Genomic DNA, 12,054 nt, shown 5'->3' on the forward strand with positions numbered 1-12,054 from the left:
GGACCAAAAGGGCCCAGGAAAAGAGGATGGACATGTTTCCACTTTTTCTGACATTTTGGAAAACTCCCCTCAGGTGAAGGATCAGTGACTCCCAGCACCTCTCACAACTGGCAGAGAAATTTGGTGACTACTTTCCTGAGGATCCCAGAGAGGGAAACATGTGGATTTTTGACCCATTTTCAGTGGATTCCACTGCAAATGATGTTGCTCTGCCCTCACACCTGGAATCACAGCTTCTGGAAGTTTCCACTGACAGCACTTTAAAGCTGCAGTGGGGCAAACTGGACCTGGGCTCCTTCTGGATTGCTGTCTCAAAGGAGTACCCATGTCTTGCACTGAGAGCTGTGAAACTCCTTATCCCATTTACAACTACATACCTGTGTGAATCAGGATTATCCATTGTGGCCAACACTGGAAGAGAGTGAAGTCAATTAAATCTATACATAGTTATTATTTAATGGGCCCCGGGCCACTTTGTACTATAACAATTGGGCCTCAAGGTCAAAAAGGTTAATAACCCCTGCACTAAAGTACATCATGTAACAACAGTGTGCATGTGTGCTCCTACATTTATGGACCTGACTTAAATTTTCTTTCAGACAGTGTTTCACCTTTCAATTAAATGTTTTCGGTTTTTATTTCTGTCTGTAAATCATTCCAAAAATGGGTCCCTATCACTGAAAAAAATGACTGGCCAAAAGTGGTTTTGTGCCCCTCTGCTATGCAGTTCCCACCCACTGCTCCCCTAGTGGCCAATCGCCTTGTATTGGTTTTTGTCACAAAAGGACAGACTACGGCTGGAGCTAGATTATTTGCGCATTTAAAAATCAGTTTAAGAAAGGAGAACTTCATAAAGCTATCAATATTGAAAAGCTTGTATTTCTGTACAACCAAACAGTGGTGCCATATTGTTGGTTTCTGATCCATTATTTTCAGTGCCTGTTTGTATAATGAAAATATGGGTTTGACTGTTGTCTGGGAGGCTTGACCCCATACAGTAACACAGTAGGAAAAGTGAGAGAGTATCATGGTATGAAAAAACAGTAACGCTGCCTTGACAGGTACGTGATGCCTTAAGGGTGGGAAAAGAATAATAATATGTGAGAGAACAATGGTTGTGCTCGCCAAAGGCTTGAGCACATCCAACTAATGGTTAGATTAATAGGCAGGGCTAGGGTTTGCAGAGTTTCAACAAAACAATTGGATTCTTGATAGTAATGATTTTTAAATTGTAGAGATTATCTGTGTGTCTTTCCTGATCCACTCTTTTTCTCTGTCTTTCTCCCTCCCTCAGTGGTGCACAAGATGAATGACGAAAACAAGCAAGTCCACCTGCTTAGCTATTCAGAGGTGGAAGAGCTTATCCACAAAGCTGACGAGGTCTCCTTGATTTCTGAACCTGCCAAAAATACCATTATTCCAGTCCCAAAAACAGAGGACCATGATTTGTCTCCTGAGCAGCACATAAGACCCAAGACTGTGATCACTGGAATAGAGGCTAAGTCTGGAAATACAAGTCCCCAGCCTGGCACTGAAGTTAGCATTCCAGCAGCCAGTTCAGACAATCCTGTCACCATGGTGTTCATGGGATATCAGAATGTAGAAGATGAGGCAGAGACAAAGAAGTTTCTCGGGCTGCAGGGCACTGTCGAGGCTGAGCTAGTGGTCATCAATGATGGCGCTGGCAAAACCTTGGCCGTTGCTCCAAAAGCCAGTGCGGGGCAAGAGCAGTCTGTACCATCTAGCAACTGCACAACACCCACCGACACAGCAGAAGCAACTCTAACAAATGGGGAGGATGGAAAACCACAGGAAGGCCCTTGCCAGAGCAACAAGGAAAAGCCATGCAAGTGCTGCACCATCATGTGAGTCTACTTGGTAAAAAAAGACAACATAAAAATACATCTGCAGCCAAAACTACATGTAAATGTGCCCTTACCCCCATTGTTTCATACCCTGACAATAAAGGCAAACATCTACTGTACAATTTAGTTTTAAATTCAATATCGCATCTGTATTTAGTTTACTTTTTATTTTAATATTGTCCTTTTGTCACAATTTGACTTACTCCCTGCCTTTCCTGTCACACTATACTGAAAATATATGATATCTTAAAACATAAATAAAATGATAAATCTTCAGAACTTGTTTTATTGTCTAACAAATATGATTTCAGTTCCAGTCATGAGTTTTTTACTATTCTTTATCTATATGAACATTTGTACTCACACATACAGTGTATATAAGAATATAGACATAACTTAGGTAGCAATTACTTCTCTGTGTCTTCTTGGGTATGCCTTTACCAGCGTCACACACTGGGACAGCTTGACACATAGGCTCCTAGTACTCCTTGCACAACCTCTCAAGCTGTCAAAATGGAAGGTGTGGACTGGTTTCATCAAGGTGTTCCACAGATTTCTAATGGCATTCCAAGTCGGGGCTTTTGCTTGGTTATTTGGTTTGGCTGGAGGCTTAGAAAGAGTCTTCCATTTCACTATAATTGAGCTTTCTGTGCTCCGAAAAACCTTCAGTGCTCGAATATATTCCACGGAAAACAAGTACCCTTGATTTTATGACCTGGTTTTTGCTTTAACATGAACTGTGCACTGTGGACTTTAAATGTGACATGAGACTTCTCTTGGATAATGAAATGTAGCAGAACAAATATGTGACACACTGAAAAGGGGCGGTTGTCCGACAACTTATTTCTCTGTTTCTTTAAGACTGTGAAAGTGCACACTGTAAGCTTTCAAATGATTTGTCATACATTGAAATCTGAAAATTGTTGAAGAAGACATATCTGAATGTTGATAAACCAGGAAAGCTGTATTCCAGATATTTGTCTTTAAAAGATTTTAGACCTTTTCACGCTTGGAGGTGAGATTGTTGTTAATCTTTCAAAGCGTCGAGCACTGGTTATTTCACTGCAGTGAAGAAAAGATCAAGAAAACAATATTCGCACTAGATCAAATTCCAGGATCCTGCTTTCTTGACTTATCCTAGATGTGTGTTTTAACACCCAGTATTATTGTGCTGGTGTACAATATTTAGTGATCCTAAATATGTTGTTTATTATATTGAGTGGCGTCTTCAACACCTTAACGTTTGTAATATGCAAAAGCGGACAATACGGAATGCCGACAAAAGCCCCTTTTATTGGACCGTATGAACTTTGGAGTTTCATATCAAAAGATTTGAATACTTATACCTAAGTAAGATATTATATTTCTTATATTTCTTTTTATATTTGTGTTATAATTGTTTTTTATATTATCTATTTATTGCACAGTTTATAGATGTTTTTTTTTACTTACTTTGAGTGTTGCTTTGAAGATGACTGGCTCAATGAGTAGCATGATGGTCTATTTTCTACAACAGTGTGAACTTTGGCAAAACATCTGCCAAGGGGCATCCTGGAACATAAGTTGTACAGGCCTGACAGCCACAGTTTTTTTGTAGACAGACCATGAACAGGGAATACTGATGCCATTGTCTGTAATTATTTACAGAAAGTTTGCTGAGCGAGTGCGTTGATGGAGTGACTTGTGTATGCTAGTTTAAGCCCCAGCATATCACGCTGTATATTCTAAATATTATTGTTGAAAATAGTGCCTGCAGTGTCATGTAACAGTAAATGAATAAACCTTTGGAACACACGTTGTTATTAGTTTGTTTAATGTTGGAAATCATAATGCTGTCAAGAAAGAGAAGCAAATGTGATTAATGCCAAAACAGCCTGCTAATTTGCAGATTGGAATCTACATTCTGTATAGCAAATTTAAGTTTTCCACTTACATTTAGTTATTTAGCAGACGCTCTTATCCAGAGCGACTTACTGTAAGTACAGGGACATTCCCCCGAGGCAAGTAGGTTGAAGTGCCTTTCACAGGGACACAACGTCACTTGGCACAGCCGCAAATCAAACCGGCAACCTTCTGATTGGTAGCCCGATTCCCTAACCGCTCACTCATTTCACCCCTCTTCTGTGTCTATGTCCCACCCTATTTCAAACAGAGCGACAATAGACATGTAGGCTTGTTCTGTGTTGTGGAGCTCCGCCCCATATGGGCTCTGCTCTCATTGGTTTACCCCTACTACACTCACATAGCCAACCATTGAGAGCCAAAATATCCACCGTCAGGTGCCCCCTATATGTAACACGATCTGATGAAAAAGGACCAATGTCAGTAGGTAATTTCTCTCTTTTTTTTTACAGATTATGAAAGTGCAGTAAGTAAGTAAGTAAGACTTTATTTATATAGCACATTTCATACAGGAATTGCAGCTCAAGGTGCTTAACATAAAATCAACAAAAACAATAATACAAGTGATAAAGTAATAGATCTAAAACATATAACAGTAAGATTTGTAAGATTTCAAATGATGTGTCATACATTGAAATTTAAGTTTAAGATATGCATCTGTAGATCTGAATGTTGATATACCTGGAATGTTCTAGCATAGAAATTCCCCTTGAATGATTCTAGACTTTTTCACGCCTTCACAGGGTAAAAGAAATGATCCAAAATCCAGGTTCCTGCTTTCTTGATTTATCCTAGATGTGTTTTATCACCCAGTATTATTATTATTTTTTTTATCACACCGGGAAAAGATAGTTTAAAGCTATTTTCTAGGGGTGGTAATCTTTTGGTACCTCACGATTTGAATCTATTCTTGGGGTCACAATTCGATAAAAAGTCGATTTTTATTAACATTTTGATTCAGTATATGCTTACATTTGATTCCAGTTTGCTGTTTAGTGTTACTTGTTTCTATTTGACTGTGATAGGCAGTTAAGTGTTGAAGAAAAAAATCCCAAGATCCCAATGCATCAAAACCTTGAAATGTATTGTTTTTCTTGCAGTTAAGTAAACTTAAACTTAACTTAAATAAACTTAAATAAATACAACGATTTTTGACATTTGTTAAACAATATGAATTGCTAGAAGACTGAATTGCGATTCAAATGCGAATATTTTTTTCTCCCCACCCCTGGTATTTTCCTCCGGTTTCTATTCAATTTCTGACGTCTGCGCATACAGCCACTTTTTCCCTACCTTTCAAGGCTGCGATTCGCTTTCCATCAGCATATGTTGCAAGGGCTCCCTTGCACAAGTATGCCATTCCGACAAAGGTTATAGCCTTAAGAGTATAGAAAAATATGTAGTTTATATAATTTATAGGATATGCCAAATTATAACAATTGAATTGAATTAGTATTAAGTGCATTTGCTTCACTACATATCTGTTTATTTATTTTTATTTCTCATTTGTTTCAGGGACAATGCACACTCATCAACAGCAAAAACTATAAGTGCGCCAGAGTTAGCCAGAGAGGCTAATTTTCATCTGCTGTCCCCAGCCAGATGTTTAAAGGCAGCCTAAAATTACAAAATATCAAATAACATACTAAGGTTAAAATAAGTCCATAAACATACAGTAACGCAGACACACCCAGTTCACAAATAAGCAACAGAAAAGTGTACCTACAGTACAAGCGCATATGAGGCACATGACATACATCTGAGGCACATGACATACATCAACACGACAAACACACATATATGCAGACAGTACATCAATGCTTGCATACCTGATTGCAACATGCAACAAGACATTCCTTAAGCTATGTTTGAATGTTTTGTATGTGTCTTTTGTGCATATGTGTGATGGCAGAGCATTCCGAGTGTGTGCTGAATTTACAGAAAATGCTGATTTGCTAAAAGACCTAGACCTATGTGAAATAATAAAATCACCTCTTGAAGCAGATCTAGTGTGTCTGCCACTCTGAGTGCGCTGTTTAACCCTTGTGTTCTCCTCGGGTCATTCTGACCCATCAGTCATTGTGACCCACCTTCGTTTGCGACAATTTTACCGCATACAAAATCAAAGTGAAGCATTTTCTTTTAACCATTGGGCTGTCTCAGACCCCCCACATTGCGAAGGTTAAAATAAAATTATTTTTATTTGCCTTTGTATTGGGTAAAATTGGGTAAACACAATGATGGTTTGTTATGAACCTTTTGGTCATGTGACCCGAAGGCAGCACAAGGGTTAATAAAATCACTAAGCGGAGGTGGAGCCATACCATTTAAAAAACCAAACACACATCAGTGAATTTAACAAGGTCCTCCCAACTCATGATATTGTGTTTGATGAGGATACTGCAGTGATGGTGACTCAGAAGTGGCAGAAGTGTTTTTATAGCTTGTTTATGGAGAATATGGATAGATTTTAACGTTGTGCTGCTGGCTTGTGCCCAGCGGGTTAAACAGTAGGTCCGATGGGGGATAATCATTTCATTAAAATACAGTTTTGCAGCTTGCATGGTTAGACCATTTCCTATATATCTAAAATTCATGAGGTTAAATTTTAAGACATTTGTCACGTTGTACCTGTTTTTTAAAGGAGAGATTAGAGTCAATAAAGATTCCTAAATATTTAAAATCGGATACTACCTGTAGCCTTTTGCCAGCAACATAAACATCTGGTTCCTTTCCTACCTAGACCTTTTTTGAAGAACATACAGTTTTCTTAACATTCAGATGAAGGCATGAATCTGCAAGCCATTTAGATACATTGGTCATTGTGGATGTGAGCTTAAGTGCAGCTTGTTCTTTGTTATTTGCATGCACATAAATCATTGTGTCATGAGCGTACATTTGAATATCACATCCATTGCAGACACCAGGCAAATCATTAATGTACAAGCTGAACAACAAAGGTCCTAAAACAGAACCCCGGGGGACTCCCACTTTGGATCCCAGAGTAGACGATGAGACAAACAGTTACTACCCACTCTGACACACTGGGCTCTTCCCTCAAGATACGATTTCAAGAAGGTAAGAGATTCTTGGCAAAAGTTATAATTTGACAGCTTATTAATCAGGACATTGTGATTGACCGTATCAAAAGCCTTCTTGAGGTCAAGTAAAACTGCTGTGATATTCAAATGTACCCCCTTTATCCATTTTAAGCTTCACATTCTCTAAGAAAAAGCACTTGGCTGTTTCAGTCGAATGATTAGCTCTGTTACCAAACTGCATAGGGTGTAGCTGATATGGAGAGCTGAATTGTATGCTGTAAACCCAGTAGCAACTATATTTAATAAATGTAGCTTTCTGAAGACACTGATTAGGCTACTCAATTAATAATGGGTAGCACTAGTAGGCTAACAAAGTGTAGAAGTGAGTTTATTTCATAATAGGCTTACCAGAACTGATGATCTACAACCCCCTGCAAAAGAACTGAGTGCCATCCTTTGTGGTTGAAGTAGAGATGCACAATATATTGGCAGCTGATATATTAGTGGCCGATAAGTGCAAAAAATAAATTATTATTATTATACCGGTATCGTAATTTCGGCCATTAATTTAAGCCGATATTTTTAAGGTCTAATTTCCCTCCAATTATTCTTTCCAGCGTAGCCTGTTATGCATAGGCCCGTTGCCTGGCTACACTAAACTTTTTGAGCATGGTGCAGTCGTTGCAATAATGTCAGCGGTGTGGAACTACTTCACAATATCAAAAGATGATAGAGTTGCTGTGTGCAAAAAAAGTTTGTCTGTGGTACAACGAGGAGGAAAACAAGGCAAAGAGCTTCAACACCACTTAAGGCCGATTTATACGCACACAGGGAACGCCCTCTCCGTCAAGGAACTCCCTTTCCGTGTCCTCTCCGAGCCCCTTGCAGAGCTCTGCGTGCACCTCCTGATTTTCCTGACTCTCCGTCTGTCATTTTACGGATACCCCTTGGCTGTGATTGGTCCGTATTAAGAACCGCTTGCATCAGGGGCGGGGGCGGGGTTGACGTGACCAACAAGAGAACAGAATCCTTTGACCTCCATTGTTGTTAGTTTTTACAATACATATTTCAGCTAAACAGTACATGTAAATCAGCATCTGAATTCAAATGTGACGAGAAATGGGCAGTGTAGTTGCTAAGAATGTGCTTATTTTATTGATGAAGCGGCTAATTTGTAAATTAGCTCTGACTTTTCGATAACCCAGCGAGCATTGCAGTGCAGCGCCATCTACTGTTCTGCCAGTGAATTGCTTTCAGCATGCAGAGCCATCAGAGTAGTATAAATTCAACCAATCCGTCTGACTTCGTCCAACTCCATGCGTGCGTCTGTCCGTTAATCGAGACGCAGAAGTATAAATCGGCCTTAACCTTCAGCCATCTCAAGTCTGGTCATAGTCAAGACGTGTTCAAAGAATATGAAGCTGCTACCATGACCAAGAAAACTAAACCTGCAGGAGGTAATGCTACAGTCACTTAAATACCAGAGGCATTTGAGAAAGTAAAAAAGTGTCAAAGAGCCCCAAAGCGAAACAAATCAACGGCAAAATTATTGCATTCATGGCACTTGATGATCAGCCCTTCTCGGTGGTAGAAGATATAGAGTTCCGCGGCCTTGTAGAACATTTGGAACCCCGCTATACTATCCCAAGTCGGCACTTCTTTTCAGACGTTTGTCTCCCGGCTCGGTATGTTGTCGTTGCAAAATACATACACAGCATATATAAACTTTATTACAGGCTCAAGGCCCACATGGTAGAGAGAAACACACACACAAAAAAACAATACCTACAAATAATTCATTAAAATAGCAATATGCAAGGAAAGAAGGTCTAAAAAGGCACTCACGCCAGTGCTCCCAGATCTTAGAGGTGTACTTGACAGAGCTACAGCCAGGGTCTGTCATCAGATCAATTATAAAATATACAGAGCGGTCCAGCCGACTCAAACTTAAAAGTAAGATTCCTCAACAAGGCCATGAAGGTGGTTAGACCCACATTGCCAAATGAGACAAAACTTCAAACAGAGCTACCAAAATGGGGATCTTATTTTGGCGTCTAAAAAAATACTCTACCCAGTGCATCGTAGTCTAACTTGAATTTCAAAAGTGTCCCCAATCAAATCCCACGTTCGGGTGCATTACTTTGAATTTCAAGGGCATTTCTCTAAGGCTGAAAGATTTCAAAGCGGGGGGAAATAAATATGCAACTCCAAATATTTCACTTTATATTTTTATTGTGAAAAGTTTTCACAACACCACCTCTGGCTCACAATGATGAGTGTGGCTCGGTGGAGCACCGGGCAGAAATCTTTTCCTCTTACTGGCACAAGAGGTGACTGGTGAGGAGGATGACGGTCCTGCCGATGAGTCGGCTGCTGCTGCTGCTGCAATTAGCCTATGTCTGACAGTGGGGACGTAGTAAACAAATCAGAACGCAAATTTAAACATCCGCAAAGCATATGCTCGAATGCCAACAATGATAATTTATTTGTAAGGAAAATAAAGTACATGAAAAAAATAGGCTACAATAATGTGGTTGCCAGGGGTGATGATTAGGTTACCACTTGTCACAATATGGCTGACACATTTTGTTGAGCCCTGAATATACCTATGCTATATATACATATATAATTATTTATAATTATGGTAGGCCTACAGTGGCTGATATACTTTAAAATAAACCTTTATTATTTAAAGCCTATAGTTTACACAAGACATGTTGCCACCACCACCAGTTATTTGCAATTGCTCATCGAGAGCCATCAAGGCCGTAGCAATCTTTGGCATTGATGACGGCAGCATCATCGGGACGAAAGATATGACATGTATGCTGACGACGAAGACGCACAGCTGCGTCGAGACACACACTACAACCTGGCAATGGCGAACTAGCAGCACCTATTCCAAAAAGTAGCCCATTAATGACAGGAAAGGACAGAAAGGGCCGCTGTGCGCAATGAAGACAGTGCAAGCGCCCCTAGTTGTAGTGTCCAATTAACTTTACATTTGCAAAGGTCAATGATCTTGAACAACGAGAGCCTTAAACATGTGGGTAGCCAAAACATTAATCATGCATGATGCAAATAGGCAAATAAATGCCAAAGGGAAGAACCATGAACCATGTAGGGACCTAAAGTTAGACAATTAAACTAAATGAACCTCGAAGTGCAAGAGAGTACCTGTAGGAAAGCAAACAAAGATAACAATACAGCAAGTACAAGAAATTAAATCAGTAGTCTAGTAGTCTGCAGTCTAAGAAGCCCCCCAAAAAACCCTGAAGGTGCAGCATATGAGCAATGGCGTGGAGTGACTCCGAGCCACAGCCTACGTGCACCATTTCAGAGACCCGCGAAACACAGAACCACGTACAACCGGGTAGAGAGGAGCAGCCTCCCCAACCGGCACGGCCTGCAATGCCGCACTAGCATGACAAGCGAATTGGCGTCCAACAGAACAGCAAGCAGGGAGGTCTTATCCATAGTAACCTAGCCAAATTCCACTGAAGCGCACGTTTTACCAGCGCTAAAGATATATATTCACACGGGAGGCGGGTACGGGCTGCTTCTACCCGAACGGCCGCTGCATGAAGCCTCTGCGACCTGCGCTGAGAGATGGAAGCAGCATAGAATGGGGAAACGGAGGATAGCGAGCCGGAAGAGTCACAACCACACGACCGTCCTAGTAATTAAGCGCAGGAGCAGGGGAGCGTTAGCCCCCCCACTGTAGGGAAGATGTGACATTTCACCTAGAGAGGGTACAAAGTCTTAGCCTGGTCTGCCCTCCCACGTAGCCTACTTCCGCTTGATTTTCATACATGTATTGACGAAGATAGCATGATTTAAAAGCATAACTTGTTACTCATCAACGATTGAGGCTCTCTTGGCCGTGTCAGACATAGTGTTTGCCAGGACTTGGGAAGCAGGAGATGGGATGATTGTGTGCCAGCGCTTATACCCAGCTGACAACACTCCTCTCTGGGTGTCAGTGTTCCACCTGCAGCTGGTGTTTGTGGGCTTGGTGATACCAGGCCTAGTTTTGCTGGTGTGTTACTGTGTCATCGTGTCCAAGCTGACCCGCAGGGGCAGAGACAGAAGCGCAGAGCTGTCAGGACCACTGTGGCGTTGGTCATCTGCTTCTTCCTGTGTTGGCTCCCCTATGGTGCTGGCATCACAGTGGATGCCCTCATGCGCCTAAAGGTCCTTCCCAGGGGCTGCAGTCTGGAGGTGGTGCTGGATGTGTGGCTGGCGGAGGCTGAACCAATGGCATTTGCCCACTGCTGTCTAAACCCACTGCTGTATGCCTTCCTGGGGGCAGACTTAGAGAGGTCCGCCATATGGGAGAGGACTCAACACTCGGTCACCTGGTCTCCCGTCTGAAGATTTCCCCTCCTAGACGCCCAGGAACCTCTACTACCACAGAGTCCGAGTCATTTAGTCAACACTCCAGCTAACAAAATATATGGCTGTGGATGTAAGAGTGGGTTGGTTGGATGAGGGTGTAAATGCTTTGTCCTATATGTGAGAAGAGGGTAGTCTGCTGATCCATGACTTTGTCCCTTGTCTGAAAGATAAACTTGTCTGTAAATAGGGTTTGTGGGTCACCACTGATGTTGTTCTTGTTTTTAAGTTTGTTTATATGAAATGTCGAAATGAAATGTTCTCACTTTTTGTCTCACTCTTCCTGTCTCTCAGAGTTGTCAGTGTGTGTGTTAGTTTCAATTATTTTGGAGGTGTTCACACCTCCCTCCTAGTTAGTGCTGATAGTCTGGGGATGTGTCTATGTCAATGTCATCATCATCATAACACACCAACTATAACTCAACTTTGACTCATGATGGTTTCAAAAGCACTGGTTTGAAAGGTTTTCACAACAACCCTGTCAAAACGACCCTGACACCACGCAAAGGATAAAGAAAATGTTAACTTTATGTTTTTATCATGAAAAGTGGTCACGACATAGGGTCGTTTTGACCTGCAGCTAAGGTAGCACAAGGGTTAAAACATCAAGAAAACCATTCACCCTGAAGTTACATGCCAAACATTGTACATGCATTGGATATATATTAAGGAGCTGAAAAGCACTTTAAAGCAATAAAAAATGAAACTCTCAAACTAAATCTAATGGCTAAACATCTTCACAAAACACCTTTACCATGTGAAAACACCCACAGAAACATGTTCTAACAGTTAAAACATCAAGAAAACCATTCAGCCAGAAGTTACATGCCAAATATTATAAATGCATTGAA

At 41.0% G+C, this 12,054-nt stretch overlaps 1 protein-coding gene and 1 pseudogene across 1 annotated transcript in view; both read left to right on the forward strand.

Moving 5' to 3' along the window:
- palm1a (paralemmin 1a) overlaps positions 1–3,650 on the forward strand; it is a 130,886-nt gene extending 127,236 nt beyond the window's left edge. The window contains exon 9 of the mRNA XM_084693146.1: positions 1,295–3,650. Within this exon, the coding sequence (XP_084549272.1) occupies positions 1,295–1,869 (575 nt within the window). The 3' untranslated portion in view covers positions 1,870–3,650. The remainder of the gene's footprint in view (positions 1–1,294) is intronic.
- Positions 3,651–10,102: 6,452 nt separating this feature from the next.
- LOC146220978 (C-X-C chemokine receptor type 4 pseudogene) lies at positions 10,103–11,329 on the forward strand (annotated as a pseudogene).
- The last annotated feature ends 725 nt before the right edge of the window (positions 11,330–12,054 follow it).

This window comes from Hypomesus nipponensis, chromosome 26, assembly GCF_054491055.1.
Source record: "Hypomesus nipponensis isolate SF chromosome 26, ASM5449105v1, whole genome shotgun sequence".
Taxonomy (NCBI): domain Eukaryota; kingdom Metazoa; phylum Chordata; class Actinopteri; order Osmeriformes; family Osmeridae; genus Hypomesus; species Hypomesus nipponensis.